A 17,875-nucleotide genomic window follows, 5' to 3' on the forward strand; every position below is an offset into this window, starting at 1 on the left:
TCAATCGTAGCAAAATCATTTGCAGGGGAGTCATATAATGCATCTCCGGCAAATACTCTGACACTAATGGAAATCGACACTACACATCGTCATGGACCATTGTCGGAAGAAGAAAAGCAACAACGTTGAGCAAATCAATTATGTCTTTACGGCGTAGGACCATGGCATATCACAGTAAACTGTCCACATAGGCCAAGAAGACAGGTAAACCAAATAGTAGCTTGTACTAAACCCTAGTCTATTTCAGTAGGAGTGTGTGATAGTCCTAATAGTACTAATAGCCCAAGTCTATCGAACAAATTTGAAGTCCTTAGTCAGTTAGAAAAAGAGTTAAACGATAAAGTCCAACCAAAATAGGAGTTGTTTGGTTGGATGGCCTTAGGTTTGTGCAGCCCATTAGTGGTTCCATTCCCTCAAAACAAGTTAGCAATGTGTTCTTAGCTCAACTAACAGTTAGTACTAAAAGTACCCCTCTAGTACATGTCTTAACACTCTTAGATTCCAGAGCCAATTCTTGCTTCATGGATAGGAATTTTGCCCAAGCTCATCAGATATCCCTAAGAAAGCTTCCTTGCCCAACATCTGCAGTATTCATTGATGGTCGCCCCATTGCTTCCGGAAATATCGTAGAAGAGTCAGAGTCGATTCAGGTTGTCCTAGATAAATTGGTGTGTGTAGTATCATTTAATATAATTAGTAGCTCAGAGCATCCAGTTGTCTTGGGGTTACCATGGTTCGAATTACATAACCCAGACATCGATTGGAGAACAAGAGAAATCCGGTATCAACAAACCCGAGGATCTACTGATCGAATTTCAACCATTTCTCTACATCAATTGCGTGAGGAAGGACGCACGGAATCAATGTTTGTATTCACAGTATCAGTAAAACCATTCAACACCACTAAAGAGGAATCCATAGTTTAACTTCCAGAGAAGTATCGTCATTATGCCAACGTGTTTGATAAGGTACAAGCCAATACTCTTCCTCACCATCGACCGTATGATTGTCCCATTGATTTACAACCAGGAGAAGAGCCACCATGGGGACCGATCTACAACTTGTCACCAACCAAGCTAGAAGTCCTTCGAGCCTACATAGAGGAGAATTTGACAAACAGGTTCATTCCACATTCGAAATCTCTAACCGGCGCACCCATTTTCTTTGTCAAGAAAAAGGATGGATCACTTCATCTCATCATGGATTACCATGGCTTGAATAAGGTCACCATCTAGAATAGGTATGCACTTCCCCTTATCTCGAGTCTTTTAGAATGGATTAATGGGGCAAACTGCTTCACAAAGATCGACTTACGAGGAGCATATAACCTCGTATGGATCCGACCGGGAGATGAATGGAAGACCGCTTTTCGCACCCAATATGGGCACTTCGAGTATACAATTATGCCATTTGGTCTCAGCAGTGCACCAACAGTCTTCTAGCACATGGCAAATGATATATTCTGAGATCTCTTGGATATCTATTTGATCATCTATTTGGATGATCTACTAGTTTATTTGAAGACTCGAGAAGACCATGATTCTCATGTACTATTAGTACTAAAACGACGTCCAGAACATGGTCTTTATGCAAAACTAGAAAATTGTAGTTTTGGGTGCAACCCGGTGGAATTTCTAGGCTATGTCATCTCCTCAGAAGGCATCTCTATGGATCCGGCTAAGGTCAAAATTGTGGTAGAGTGGCAGGCTCCACATTCGTTGTCAGATGTGCAGTGTTTTTTAGGCTTCGCAAATTTCAACCGCAAGTTTATACAAGACTACTCAAAGCTTATTTTGCCTCTCACACAGCTTACCGAGAAGGGGCAATTGTTTGTTTGGTCTAAGGAAGTGGACACGACTTTTGTGAGTCTTAAAAAAGCATTTACATCAGCTCTTATTCTAGCTCATGTTGATCCGAAAAAACCATTCATCATGGAGGCAAACGCGTCGGATTTCGCCCTTGGTAGCATTCTGTCACAACAAGGCGATGATGAAAAATTGCATCCTGTGGCTTTCCACTCCCGCAAGTTTGACGTTGCTAAAGTCAACTACGAGATACATGACAAGGAGCTACTAGCAATAGTGGACTTTTTTGCACAATGGAGGCACTTTTAAGAGGGATCTTCTCATCAAGTCACCGTATTCAGTGATCACAAAAATCTTGCCTACTTCTAGAATGCTCGTGTATTAAATCGATGACAAGCTCGATGGGCCCAATTCCTCACTCGTTTCGACTTTAAAATTACATACCATCCTGGGAAGTAGCAGGGGAAGGCAGATGCATTATCGCGATGCTCGTATCTAGCACCTCGTCTTGGTGATCTAGCATTCGATAATCAAAAGCAAGTAATCCTAGGACCAACACAATTGCAAACAACGTGGGTTTTTGACACTCCATACGTGAAGACTTGAAGACAGACACTTTCGCTCAAGACATTCTAACACAAATTGATCCCTCTTGGGCATCCTGTTCACAGTCGCAACAACCAGGTACGAACTATCGACAATTCGAATGTCATGATGGATCACTATTCTTTAAGAAACTCTTGTATGTTCCCAATGGTTCTTGTCGCCTTCGAGTGGTCCAAAATTATCATGACACATACAACTGGGCATTTTGGTAGTACTAAAATGTTGGATTTAGTACAACGATCATTTTGGTGGCCTCATATGTGACGATTTATCGAAGACTATGTTCGGACATGTGATACATGTTGTAGAGCAAAGATGCCAAGACATCATCTATATGGTTTATTGGAACTATTACCAATTCCAAGCAAGTCGTGGTAGTCCATTTCTCTAGATTTTATCACAGATCTTCCAATTTCAAAGGGATTTGATGCGATCTTAACAGTAGTAGATCAATACACTAAGATGGCACATTTCCTACCTTGTACTAAGGAAATCACTAGTGAAGAAACCGTCGAAATTGTCATGCGTGAGGTATTTCGGCATCATGGCCTCCCAGATAGTATCATCAACAACCGTGGTCCTCAATTCATCTCGAAATTCTGGAAGCATCTCTTCAAAATGTTCAAGGTCACTTGTAACCTCTCCTCCGGCTATCACCCTCAAACTGACGGACAAGCAAAACGAACAAATCAAACGCTAGAACAATATCTTCGGTGTTTTCTAAGCTATACAGGATGATTGGGCGGATATTCTCCACTTTGCCGAATTTGCTTATAATAACTCTATCCACTCATCGACTAGGGTTACACCATTTTATGCTTATACAAGCTATCATCCTCGGTGGTGTGTATTCGAAACTCCGGAGTTACCCACAAATCCTCATGCAGAGGATCATTTGGAACGGTTATGAAAGATACATGCAGACCTATCTACCCATTTACATCAAGCTCAACTAACACAGAAGGATTATGCGGATCATCATCGACTTCCATCCTATTTTAACATTGGAGATTGGGTATGGCTATTACGATGACACATCAAGACTACTCGACCATGCGATAAATTGGATTATTGAAGATTAGGTCTTTTTCGTATAATTGGAAAAATTAATGATGTCACTTTTTGTCTTGATCTACCTCCGCAACTACGGATACATCTAGTTTTTCATAGTTCTCTCCTGGAACCCTATCAAGACAACACTATTCCGAATCGTATTACACCACCTCCACCCCCGATCGAGCTTGAAGTAGGACCGGAGTACGAAGTTGCGGCCATCCTTGATTCCAAGATTGTTCACAACAAGCTTTACTATTTGGTCGATTGGCTAGGCTATAATCCAAGCGAGCGTACTTGGGAACTAGTCGAGAATGTAGCAAATGCTCGAGCTCTTATTGACGACTTCCATCGACAATATCCTAACAAACCAGGTCCTCAATCTAAGACGACTTGTAACACTCGTCGTTTTAAGATGGGGGGGTAGTGTCATGATATAGCATGGTATGGCTTCAAAAGGATTTAAACCCATGACCTTGTGTCGCATGGGTTGAAGTCCTACCATTAAGCTTTACATTGTAATACAAAAAATATTGTTTTCATTTATTATTTCACCTAGGAAATCCATGTATATTCTAGATTTCTCTAGAACATTCTAGAAATGTCAAGAATACTCCTAAGCACACTATAAAAAGAGGCACATGGCATTAATGAGAACCAATTCGGTTCAACGCCGGTCTTAAGCCTCCTAGATGTTCTTGTATCTTTCTTCATATAATATAATATACTTCTTGTTGTCATCATTATCTCTCTCCTCTCTCATGATTCTCATACACTCTTTCCCTTCTTAGTACTAATCCTCATTCTTCTCCTCTATCTTTAGTACTAATTCTCCTTGCCTCTAGTATTATCCCTGTCACTACCTTGGTGGGTTAGCTCAGAAATACGGGCCGATTCGGACAACTATCTACACGAGAGAGAAGTCTCCATCACTTTTTGATTCGCAATTGATGCTCATGGTAGAGGAGAACCACATGGGTGCATCACCAAGCATGCACGCCAAAAGCAAGATGTTGTACACGGAGGCGGATTGGCCTCGTGGTCGTGGTGGACAAGGCATGTCAACACCAATGGAGGTGGCCGACAGGAGTAGAACCAAAGGCATAGAGGAAGTGTTGATAGCAGTGGACTGTCCACAAATAGGGGGAGTTAGGATGGTGTTGGGAGATGGCAAAGCAAAGCCACTGACTACTGGTATTGTGGCCGGAAGGGCCACAAAGAGAGCGAGTGCTAGAAAAAGAAATCGGATTCAGACAAAGCCAAATCGAACAGTGCCAATGGAGAGAGAAGACAAAGATCAAACTATGTTGAAGGCTCAGGGCGAGCCAGAATGGGACCCCCCTTTGTGATGAAGCACAAGACCAATTCGATGGCGGCGAGCAACTCGAAACCGATGGAGGTATGGTATGTGAATTTCAATGCATCGAATCACATGACGAACCATGAAGAATGATTCTCCTACCTTGAGAAGCCGGAACAGTTGGGGGTCGTTGAAGGTGTTGATGTGGGAGGTTGCTAGCTCCGACTCCTTCATCTTCATATTGAATAGTTGTCGGATCAATATGAGCCTTGATGAAGACGATTTCTTCTCATATATGGCTTGCAACTTCTCCCACAAGGAAAATGTCAACGTCTCTTTGGCCATGCTGAAGTAGACATTCTCAACCAAACGCATCTAGAGACTTGGCTATCTCGTCCATGAAGCGCCATTCTTCTACAATCATTGAAGCCAACTTGGTGCTATGTCTTATTGCTTCAACTTGTCGTTGGATGATGAGAACACCCTGCATCATCTCCTTCCATAGGGCAAATTTTTTTCCGTCAAACTTTCAGATTTCCACATTTGTGCCGGATGTTGAAGCCATCTTTGTTGGAGGTGAGATTTGTTGACCTTGTTTTTTCCTTCAACTACTTCTTTCTTCTTGGGTTTATTCAGATGTTGTTGCTGGACTGCATCGCGCTAATACCAAATGTGAATGTTGATGTTACTAGAACTTGTTGAGGATCTGTGTTTGAGTCAAGCAAGACAACAGAGATAGCTAGAAAGAAGAATACTCGTGTATTGTTGCAAAAGGAAAACAAGAAGAATAGACAATTACACACACACATTGAGAGAGAGAGAGAGAGATAGACGTTTTTCTCAAAGAGATTTTTTGCATTTACCACCGAACTCTCTTTACAAGAACAATTAACTATTTAAATAGTTAGGTCAATTGTGTTCACTTTAGAGATACAAGGTTTGGGTAGAGTCGGCCTTTTATACCAACATTTAGAGGCAGCTAATTGGACATTCTATGCAGCTTACCAAGATCCATATGAAATGGTGTTGCAATTCATCATCCGATTCTAGAATCTACGAAAGCAACTCACGAGGCCACCATTGGACGAGGATTTGAAAGAAACGTTCCTTATAGCGCTTCAGGAACCTCTAGACAATGTTGACCGTATTGAACTTTAATGCAGACATATTGGAACAGGTGATTGATTGGGTGTTAGACATGGACCACACTCAGAATGGTAATGCAATGTCAATGGGAGCGTTACAACGTGCATTACCGAAAGAGGAGGAGTTGAGATTCCAACAGACCGTGCAATGCAGTACATGCTTAAACCTCGACCACTCGACCTTGGAATGCACAATGACGACGCACTGTGCGTTGTGCCAATCCCACGCTCATACCATTTCGATGTGAGTATAATTTATTAAATAGATCAACAACACTAATAAGGCAGACTGAGCCAAGAGAAGAAGAAGACCAATTTTGGCTGAGGGAAGACAGATTCTAACAAGACAATCAGTATCGACGTGATGACCAACCCCAATATATGGAGAGATTCTGATCGGATGAGTATCGACAAGATTATTGTGAGTGGTACGAGCAGGATTATTCACTGCAATATGACCAGAACGCAAGAGCCAATAGAAGATAGTTCGGCAACAACACAGGTGATCACCGCCACAGTTACGACCAACAGCGATTTGAAGACAATCAGCAAAGTAGCCGCCGACTCCCACCACAAGACGAAAAAAGAGCTCAAGATGATAGGAGACGCCCTCAAAAAGCCAGACCATTCCAATACCATCCTAGTAGCCAGGAGGAAACGATGCAAACGACTTTTGGCCCACAACTAGTTGGCAGGGAAAGAGTAGAAACGAGCGAGACAATCAAGCCAAAGTGGTACCATTGCAGGAAAGAGTGACATTATGCTAACCATTTGTGAGGATCCAACCAACCACAACTGGTTCTTAGCAACACATATGCAAATGCAAGTGCAAACTTGGTTTAATCGATAGAAAACACAGAAGACAAAAAGGTATAGAGAGACAGGATGTTTAAGTGGAAACCTTGAAATGGGGAAAACCACGGGAGCCCACAGACTCTGAAACAAAATCACTATATCAAGAGGAAATACACAAATAAGAATCTCAAGGCAATGACCTTGAGTTCATTTTCATCTGAAAGATGGTTGTAGAGTTACAACTCTCTCACTCTAGTTACAGAGGCAACTACTTTCTATAGCTTTTACGACAATGATCATCATCATATCTAACTACTTGACCTAAATATATTTATACTCATATACACAATATGTGCTATTTACAAATATAGCCCACTAACATTGAGGCTATTTACAAGTATAGCCTAGTAGGATTCGGCTGACCGAATTAGTTATGGGTTAGTCGATTTTTCGGCCTCGGCCCTATCGACTCCATCCAATCCAGCTCATGCTCTTCCCATCCGGAGGGACCTGTTTCCTAACACCATTGGACGGAGACGGAAAAGGCAAAGCTCTAGCAGTAAACATGTTGATAGTAGAAGTGGCCGACGTACAACAAGTAACGACGCATAGAAAGGCGAAGCTCATTGAGTGGGAAGCTCAGAAGGTTGTTCGCAAGACGACGAAGAAAAGGGTAGAACAGGAAAATCAAAGAAATGCAGACAAAATGCAGTAGGACATGACGTAATTATCAGCAAAACCGAAGCTGACATCGGAGGAAAAACTGTCGGCCGAAGACCCAGCATGCAAGCATTGACTGATTGCCAAATCACATTGATGGTACCAAGATTCATAGAGACATTGACAGTGGTTATCATGCAAAATGAGCAATTGACGACCCCAATAAATTTCACGAATCCTAGTGAGGGATTGGCCATGATGGATGAAAAACACTTGGCTATGGTGGTGATCATCAAAGGCATAGAGGTGCCAAGCATGATAATTGATAGAGGATCTAGCTGTTGGGAAACCAGTCCCTCCGAATGGGATCCAGATGAGAACCGAACGAGCTGGATCGGACGAGTCGAAGGAAGGAACCAGACCGGATAAGATCCGGATCGGTCATATTTGTAAATAGCCCCAAAATTATATATGTATAAATATAACTAGGGCAACACTATTTTAGAGTGAGTTTATATAGAAGTTGTACAGAGAGAAACACACACACACACACACAAAAGCTTTTTCTATTGTAATTGTCGGTTAGCGAAGATACAAAGCTCAAGGTTGTTTCCTCTGAGTCTCATTCTGTTGTACCCCTCCTCTATAGTGATCTTGTTCGGAGTCCGAGAACTCCCGTGGTTTTCCCCGATTAGGGTTTCCATGTAATATCCTGTGTCGACCCATTTTGTGTGTAAGTGTATTAATCTTTATTTTTGTTCTGTTTCTTCCATTGTGATTGAGACTCAGTTGTGGCCGAGCACTATTTTTCTACACTGGCGTGAATGTGATTAGTAAAAGCATGGTAACAAGTTGGGAATCCGGGAATGGGAACCTTGTCCACTGTAGCTCCGGATGGTCGATATTAGTTCCATCCGGCCAACGTGACTTATCCAAAACTTGGAGATCGCAATGGGGGGCCACCCATTCCAAATCTTCATAGTCGTACTTCAATTAAACTCGTCGGGGGCTTACCCTTTGCTTTTAGGAAGACCTTCACTGAAGACTATGCACATTAAACAAAATTGGCAAAAGAATGTAATTAGCCTCCGTTGAGGGAAGACGAAAATCCTGGTGCTGACATAGGAGGGTGCGACAACGAAGAAGGAGATGACGCTGCTATACGCCGAGGGAGTACACATGATGGCAGGGCTAGCCGATGAGGAGGTCGACTGGTACCTAGAGGAGAAACCTAAAATGGTACCATTGTTTGAGATCGATGTGGTGGAAGCAATTATCCCATGTGTCTGGGAGGGACACGGAGACAGATGATGGCCTACAGGAGCTGGACCCAAAAGCCGTTGCTAAATTGGCACTTGTGCGAGAAATGGAAATATCCCAGCATGTAAGGCATCGACATTAGAGGAAGTCAACTTGGGGATGGCGGAAGATCCCCTACCAATGATCATAGTGTTTGATAAAGCACCCTTCTTGGTCGAATCGTACTTGCATCCCTTGCTCAACCATTTGGCCGACCGAGACCAAATTCTTCGTGATGGTGGGAACATGCAAAACATTTTTAATGTATGTTTTCTTACCTCTTTCGCCGAACGGAACATTGCCGATGTGCCGAATCGGGTGCGTAGTGTTATCTCCGGTTTCAACATAACCGGGTCGCTCTGGCTCTCGAAGTTCGAGAAACCATTCTTTATGAGATGTCATATGGTTTGAGGCTCCGGAGTCAACAAACCATATGTCCTCCAAATTGAGGGCACTAGTTGAGGTAGAACATAGAGTTTGCTCTATGTTTCATCATGAACATTCCGCCACGGTCGGAGTTGTGTGCATACATTCCACCACGATATTCATAGTTGGAGTTGTGCCCGTACATTCCACTATACTCTTCGTAGTTGGAATTGTGCGCGTAATTCGTGAGTTGTCGGCTTGTGGAAGCCGATTCGCGCATCTTCTTTCGGCACTCTTCTTCGTGGTGGTCGAGCTTTCTGCAATATCTACATTTGGTTGCGTTTTGACGGCTCGGGCCGGAGTGGAAGCTCCCCCTTCTTGTAAAGGTTCCTCATTGGCTTCCGTTTTGCGGCTGAAATTGGGAGTTGTTGTAGTAGGTCGGACCTCGTCCGCCTTGTCCTTGGCCAAATCGGCCTCTCGCTCATCCGCGTCCTCTTCCTCCGTTCAAGTGCGTGTAGAGCATGTGGCCTTCCGACTCATTGCTCCTTGTACGCATGTGGTTTTCTTTGACCAATAGCATTGATTGGAGCTCAAAGAAGGCAGGAGATTTCTCCCTTACTAGAACGACGGTTCGCATCGCGCCGAACCGTGGTGCGAGGCCGCCGAGGCATATTTGCACCATCTCATCATCATTGATATTTACGCTTATCAAGTTAAGCGAGTCGCAAAGCTCCTTGATCTTCAAGGTGTATGTTGTGATGGACATGTCCCTTTGTGAATGTTGTTCAACTCTTGGCGGAGTTGAAGCCTTCTTGCGGTTGTGTTCGCCGTGAAAATCTTTCGTAGATTTTCCAATGCCTCCTTCGGCGTATTGGCTTCACGAATGTAGCCGAGCATGTGATCGTGAACACATGTCGCCAAGCAATACATCACGCGGTTTGCGGCTTGCTCCCATGTTACGTATCCGGGAGCCGTGTCGATGGGTCGGTCTTCATGCGCTCCTTTAATGTAGCTCCAATAGCCTTGTTCGACAAGGTATTGGTGCATCTTGTACTCCCAAGATGCGAAGTTGTTTCGATCCAACTTCTCGGTGGGGAGAGTGCTCCCCATTTGAGTATTCATTATGTCGATTCTTCTTCTTCTTCTTCTCTCTTCGAATGCGAGCTATGTAGCGAAGCTATGATAGCGATGAGCCGGTTCTTGGTCATCGGCGTGGAGCACAACACACAATCACAATGAGGCAAATGGGCTAGATCGAGCTACCAAATCGCTCTGATACCATGTAAAGAATCAAGAGATGGATTCTGTGCAGCGGAATAGATATGAATTGTGTGTGTGTGTATGAGAGAGAGAGTGTGTGTGAGACAAAGAGAATACGCAAGGTAAAGTATATTAACAAAGGAGAAAGACTCAACAAGGTGGGAGGAGGGTGCTTTATATAGTCACCCTCTCTCTTCATTAACTACAAGACTCATGGAGCATGGGGAATGTGAAAGCTCATAAGTTATGTGTCATAGAATATGATTCTATGACTCATACTAAATGCTAGAATACAAAGTGGTGACATAATGGTGACTCTTGACCGTTGGAGTGTCTATTCACTCTCAAGGTGAGTTCACACACTAGACCAAGTTGAGCTTGATTCTCAACAGTTTGTATTTCTTGAAGCCTTGGGAAGTTGATGTGGTCGACCCGCTTGTGCCATAGGTCGACATCCAATTTGACCTTTTGTCCTTTCACAAACACAACAACGCCAACATCATTTGTGTCGAGGATGAACATCCTCCCATCTCTGTGCCCTCTTGCCATAATTGGACCTTCATCCTTGATGAAGCAACCATGGTGATTGAAGCACACATGCATGCCCTAGTCGACTATCTGTCTAACCGACACCAAATTCTTGGTCATTGTCGACACATGCATGACATTTCGCATTATTCCTCTTTGGCCGACATGGCTCAGATGGAAATCACCTATGTGCTCGATGGCATGTACATTTGCATTAAATGCAAATATTAATGTTCCTTAATTCACGTCGTGTTGGAGAGCTTCGAACTCTGCGAAGCTATCCACTCATTGAACCAAGTGAATGACTCCAACCACATTTTCCACCTTCAGGCATGTCCCATCACAACAACATCCCAAGAGTTGGTATGTGTTTGCCCAATAAAGTAAGACTATGGGATGGGCTCAAAATGTCGCCATGAAATGATACTACGAGAAAATCAGCTCATGTCGTGCACGCGCGCCCAACACACATATTCACACACACACACACACACTCTCTCTCTCTCTCTCAATACATGTTAGAGCCCATACCGTTAGTTGCCATTTGAACCATTGCTTCCATGCGACTTAGCTCACATGCATTGCGATGTGAGACAAGGAGTTGGGGCACAAGTGATGAGAGTGGTCAGTTATGCACACTTTGCCCTAAACAAGTTTGCGAGTTTGAGTATGATCACACTTTGATACAATGCTCTGCCTTTGATCATATTCGACCACGCTTTCCACATCTCTTCGACCGAGCCCAATCCTTGCATGAATTTCTCTCACAACCACAATGTGCACTCTCGATTGAAACATTCATTGGTAACGTTCTTGAACATCAAGAGTCACTACTCACTTTCACACGTATCACGTGAAATGTAATATTTTTGGTCTCAAAGGTCATATTTGACCACCGAAGACGATAATATAATCTATCGATCTATCTATCTCTCGTTTTCTTTTTTATATTTTTAGTACCTTATCCTACTGGTAAGTTGTTACTACAAGCACTATGTCTTGGGTTCAAAACCCAATTATCTCACCTCTCTATGATTACATACATTCATACATCTCTTTTAATTCACTAGATGCCAGTGTGGAATGTAGGGGTTGAACCCATGACCTCACACACACACACACTCTCTCTCTCTCTCTCTCTCTCTCTCACACACACACACACACACATGTATGTACATAGATACAGACCCAGAGACGCAAGACGCAAGACGCAAGACACAGAACACATACAACATACGCAGATCCGAGGGAGAGAGGGAAGCAGCCATGGCCAAGAAGCAGCTCGCCTTCTGCGTTCCCCTCCTTCTCCTGCTGTCTCTCTCCACGCTCCTTCCTGCCGCAATTGCAGGAGAACTCATCACTGTCGCCAAGGTGGACCGCAAGGTATGCGTGAGAGAGAGAGAGAGAGAGAGAGAGAGAGAGAGAGAGAGAAAGAGAGAGAGAGCTCCACAAATACATAGATCTCCTCTCTTCACCCTTATGTTCTGTAATGGATCTGCTTAGATCTACTCCTTGTCCATCTCTGAATTTGCTGTTTAATCGAAACGCTCTAGAAAACCGAAGTAGAAACAGCGCAGACGTGTAGGTTGTCTCGAGGACTCGGATCACCAAAAATAGAACTACAGAAGCTACAGATGAGCAGTCGTGCTAAAGATCAGACATGAAATCCATTGTTTTCCTTCCTTCAAAGTCTCACGGTGTTGGTATTCCAAGCTATATACAAATTTGATGACTCTTGAGTACTAAATTTCAGTAAAGAATATGAAAAAATGCCTAGATCCACAGTCAAGATACAAAATAAGAATTGGAACATGGAGATGTTAAATAGATGCAGAAAGCCATAGATTCTGTCAATTCTGGGCGTGCGTGTTGACGTATATGTAACCAGTATGTACATATATCCAGTCAAATCTGTATATTGACAATAGGTGTAAAAAACCCTACAGATGCACAGATTGAGGTCAAAGTTGAAACATGGATTTTGTTTCTTGAACTGTTGACATACTGGTATACCCTGTATATACATCAATCATTACTGATGTTCGAATTTATATTTTATAAGAAGACATATAGAGTACACTGATATAGATCAAGATGGAACCTTGGATTATAGATGTTTTTAGAAGTAAAGACTCACATTTTCGAACAAACCAATCAAAGATGGTAAATTGAATTTACTTCTTGAACGGTCAGCATGCTTATATAGTTACATAGACTGAAAGTGATGTCTGCTGCGCTGTGAAACAAAATGAAAATAGAGAAAATGCACAGGCAGTCTACATTGATACAGTTCAAAGTGGAACTTTGATAATTGCTAAAATTAAAAGCATAGAAGCTGTGGTATCGATCTAGATCAAAGATGGAAAATGGCGTTTTTACTACTGCAACATGCTGATATACCTGTTAAAATGAAAAAATTTATGGATATTTTTCAGACATCTCTTCCATTGAGCTGTCTATTTCTAATTAGCAGACATTCTTTTCCTTCTGCGGCAAATGACACAGCAGCATAACTTATCGCAATGTTTGTCATTGTATGATTACCAACTTATCATATTGAGGGTAAATGATCAAATTAATACTATTTGTACGATGGATAGTAGGTGCGGCAAGCAGTGGTTCCCTTTTGATCATATTAGCATTTGCTGCAGTTCTACACAGGAAGCGTAAAACCAGAGCAGCGTGATTGTATGAGAAATGTGCATATGCAATGGGCCCAGGCCTTAGATTCATCCCTCATTGTCACTTGCTAGCATCACTAGTCTGACATCCTGCAGAAAATTTAAATTAGAACATCAAATTGTTTTGAAAAATTTCCAGGAAAATCAGGAAATGTAAACAACATGATTGCATTAGAGATGTGCATTTGCAATTGACCCAGGTCTTGGATTTATTCCACATGGGCACTTCTCAGTATTATTAGTCTGACGTCCTGTATGAAAAAACAAATTAGAACATAAAATTGTTTTGAAACTTTTTTAGGAACATATGGGTAAACGTTTATGAAAAATTTAAGTTTCTCATTCAGTCCTCTGCTGACCCATACACTTGGAAATTTGCTAATCATAGAGGAAAATTATCAGTATATGTAAGAAGCAAGTGATGGCTCATACAGTAACACTGGGCATACTTACCACACATAATCTCAGTACTCTTGGCTTCTGTTGACAGAGACACTCCTATAATGATTTGAGTTATTAGGCCTGTTTCCATTGATTTATCGCGTTTAGATTTAATATACTCATGATATCTTAACTCCTGCACAGTATTTCAATAATTCCCTAACTGTTTCAAAATTTGAATGTTCATGTTAATTTATGTTAGATGGACCATTATAAAGGTATTCTATCCAATGGATTCCCTGAGGTTTACAATACTAATGTGGGTAATAAAAGATTAATTTGAGAGGAATGGTAATGGAAAGGCTCCGTATGTCTGGCGATGCAAGAAAAGAAAAACATTTCACGTGAATGAAAACAAATCATTTTGAGAAATTATAGAGAAGTGGAGTGAAGCTTCCTGGTTTGTGAAAATGCGTTCATTCACCCAGTCATGGAGGAATAAGATCCATCATGGTGAATTTGGGAAGCATTTGTGAACATTACTCAATGAGGAGTCATAGCACATATATTCTAAGAGAATGTATATAGCAGCATAATTTCAACCTGTGATCTCCAGCTCATGGGCAAAGCTTTAACTGCTTTGTCTAGTAAAAATTAATGACTGGAATATCACATTTTTCATAAATGAATATACTATAGCAATCAGAAATCATTTTAGAAAGCTAGAGAGCTATGGCAATGGCTTGCTATTTTCATGTATCATTCTTTTTGTTGATTGGTGTATATGATATGCCTATTGTATTTTCTGACTTCTGTTTTACGTGTATGGTGTTTACGCATAAGTTCATGAACAATTCAAGGCCATTGGTGAAAATGGTAAATCTGACAATGTTGCTGTATTCTTCAAAGCACAATGTATTAAAAATATATATTATTATCTTGATTTGCAGGTTGACTTAAGCTCCCATAACATTAGGGCTATAACATCAATGAAGGTACTTCTGGGAAATTTCAACTTTCTTTTCATGTGTTTACTTGCTGTTCAGCTACTAACACCATGTTTTACAACTTTATGGTAGTTTGAGAATGGGGATTCATCTCCTGTCTCAGAGGTATTGTTTGCACTGCCCTTCAGTCAGGCAAACAACCTAGCCTTCATCGGTGCTTCCACATCTGAAGGCAAAGGGAAGAACAAAGGTTCAACAATCAACCTTCCAATAAAGTTGGCTCAGTCCAAGGACACAACCAAAGATGTGAGTCTGTATTCCATTGCCTTGAACAAGGCATTGAAATCGGGTGAATCGGTAACTGTCGAAATCTATACGGTCTCCACTCATGCTTTGAAGCCATTTCCAGCAGAAATAACTCAATCTGATGCACAGCTTGTTCTATATGACGATAGTGCTCATGTAATCTCTCCTTATAATATTAAAGTGCAAATGTCACTATTCAAGATTCCAAGCACACGTATTGAATCTTATACAAAGGTAGAACCCGTAAAGCTAACAAGTAATGAATTGAGGTATGGTCCGTATGAGAATGTCCTGGCATATTCATCAAAACCAATAACGATACATTATGAGAACAACAGACCTTTTGCTGTGGTGGAAAAATTGGAGCGTGAGATAGAAATCTCCAATTGGGGTAATATTTATGTGACAGAAAATTATCATTTAGTGCATGGTGGAGCCCACCATAAAGGAGGGTTTTCAAGGTATGTGCTGGATTGTTTAAAAGAATGCTATTGATTTCTATCATGAACATTTTGGTAATTGAGCTAGTTTTGTATGTGAAGACTCGACTACCAAGCTAAACCTACAGTGAGTGGAGTTTCATCACTTCGTCAACTATTGGCACGACTTCCTCCACATGCCCATTCTGTATATTATAGAGATGAAATAGGCAATGTATCTACCTCTCATCTTCGAAGTGACAAAGATAAGGTCTGAATGCAGTTTATTTTAATCATTCCTCAGCTCAAATCTGAATATTCTGCTTATTCACTAGATATTTGTTCCTTTGAGCTGTATTGCAGACAGAGCTTGAGTTTGAGCCCAGATATCCTTTGTTTGGGGGATGGCATGTGACCTTCACAATTGGATATGGAGTTCCTTTGCAAGATTTTGTTTTTAGGGCTAGTGATGGCAGAAGATTCCTAAAATTTCCTTTTGGATGCCCTCTTCATGATGTTGTTGTCAACAATCTTGTTATTAAGGTTTCATAGAAGAAAAGCTCTGTTTTTTATGCTTCTATAATATTTAACAGAAAGTGTATTATAGCTGATGTTCAGAACTTGGTATTTGCAGATAGTCCTACCAGAGGGGTCGAAGGAACCTTCTCTGGAAGTTCCCTTTGCTGTAAATGAGTCTCAGGAGGTAACTGTTCAGTGATTGACATCAAATAATAATTTTGTAAGTAAATGAAAGCTCATACCTCGCTGTTTTTCACAACAGGTTAAATACAGCTATCTTGATAGTGTTGGAAGGACAGTGGTCGTGGTGTCAAAGAAAAACATAGTGCAGGAACATAATGTGTTTTTTGAGGTTATTTTTATTTCTGTGTGCTATATATTCTGGTTATCTATTTCCTGTATAATTCCTGTGCAATTCTTCCTGTTCAGCATTATCATTATCTATTTTTATGCAGTGTATGATTTCAGTTTACTTTTTCATTCTTGTGTAGTTATACTTCAAATTCAACTCGATTGCTATGCTGGTGGAACCACTGATGCTCGTGGCCGGTTTTCTCCTCTTCTTTGTTTCATGTATTGCATATGCGCGGTTTGATTTTTCAATATCAAAGTCATCAGCTTCCTATCAGGCTCGTATACAGCGCGAAGAGGTAAATCTCAGAATAAGTTTTTATGAATTTTTATGCTATTGGCCACTGGTGAAAATTTGATGTTCACTTTTTCTCTATCCATGTACAGGTAATGGATACAATCCAGAAGTTACAGAATATACTCAATTTCAGGCGAGTAAACATTAGCGAGAAGCTAGAAAGTTCCCTAAGGGATCTGGCAAGGACAGGGGATATTCAGAGCTGTAAAGCAGCTCGCAAGGCAGCTGATGCAGCTCTTAAAGAGTCTGCCAAGGATCTGAAAGCATTGCATGACAGCCTTCTGTCACTTGCACGATCTCTGAATGTTCTACCCAAGGTTCTCACCTAGCCTCTCATTCTTTATTTGATCTGATAATATGTTTCTCATTGATAGCATCTATAAAACCACTCTTGGCAGGTGGAGCTGCTGATCACCAAGGAGAGGGAAAAACAGGAGAAGCTTGTACAGAAGCATAGTGTAGTTGTAGAGTCATATGAACGCAAGCTTTCTAGCAAAGAGATTGATAACCGCATTGCTCCTTATCAGCAGAAGACTTTGGCACTGAACAAGGAGATCGATGATATATTGCAGAGCATTGATGATTTGTAGACTCTGCAGTGTGCATAAACAGCAATTGCAGACAAACTGTGAAAGCTCTTAAACAGAAGTTAATTAGAAACTTTTCCAACAAATTAGTTGATATATTTTGAGTTCGTGAAAGGCTCCAAATATTATTGGACAAATTAGGATAAATTTTGATGAGCAATTGCAGGATGAATAGACCCAAATTTTGTTTTGATGAGACCATATTGTAACAGATCTCGTAGTCTATGAGTACAGCATTTCTAAAGAATAACTCATATGCTAGACCAGAAGTTTGTTGAATTATTATTCTTCTAGTTTTACACATTGAAGTTGGGATGACATAACATTTTTTTCTAGGTGCTAGAGCTTCAGGTAATAATATTAGAATTTCAAAAGGATTCTCTATTAGTATCTGGCTAGAGTAAAAGATGGTGGATCCAGGACAACTGGGAATTTTGGATTCAAATTGGTTTTGCTAGATCTTTAGATTGTGAATCTAGAAAATGGTTGGTCGTCCATTGGATGTCAGGATGCTATTTGGAACCCTTTCAATGCAGGTTTAGGGTAGTCTTCAAAATCCTATATCAATG

At 41.3% G+C, this 17,875-nt stretch overlaps 1 protein-coding gene across 1 annotated transcript; it reads left to right on the forward strand.

The window, feature by feature from the left end:
- Positions 1-12,034: 12,034 nt before the first annotated feature.
- On the forward strand, positions 12,035-17,502 carry LOC147858986 (Ribophorin I). Its single transcript, XM_087325636.1, has 10 exons — positions 12,035-12,200; positions 14,830-14,874; positions 14,959-15,593; positions 15,675-15,822; positions 15,915-16,094; positions 16,186-16,254; positions 16,333-16,422; positions 16,562-16,720; positions 16,809-17,036; positions 17,118-17,502. The coding sequence occupies exons 1-10, from the start codon at positions 12,084-12,086 to the stop codon at positions 17,307-17,309; spliced, it is 1,863 nt and encodes a 620-aa protein (XP_087181762.1). The 5' UTR covers positions 12,035-12,083; the 3' UTR covers positions 17,310-17,502.
- The last annotated feature ends 373 nt before the right edge of the window (positions 17,503-17,875 follow it).

Source organism: Azolla caroliniana, unplaced genomic scaffold (assembly GCF_043228905.1).
Source record: "Azolla caroliniana isolate FFs.n. ecotype wild unplaced genomic scaffold, voAzoCaro1.0.p SCAF_10, whole genome shotgun sequence".
NCBI classification, from domain to species: Eukaryota; Viridiplantae; Streptophyta; class Polypodiopsida; order Salviniales; family Salviniaceae; genus Azolla; species Azolla caroliniana.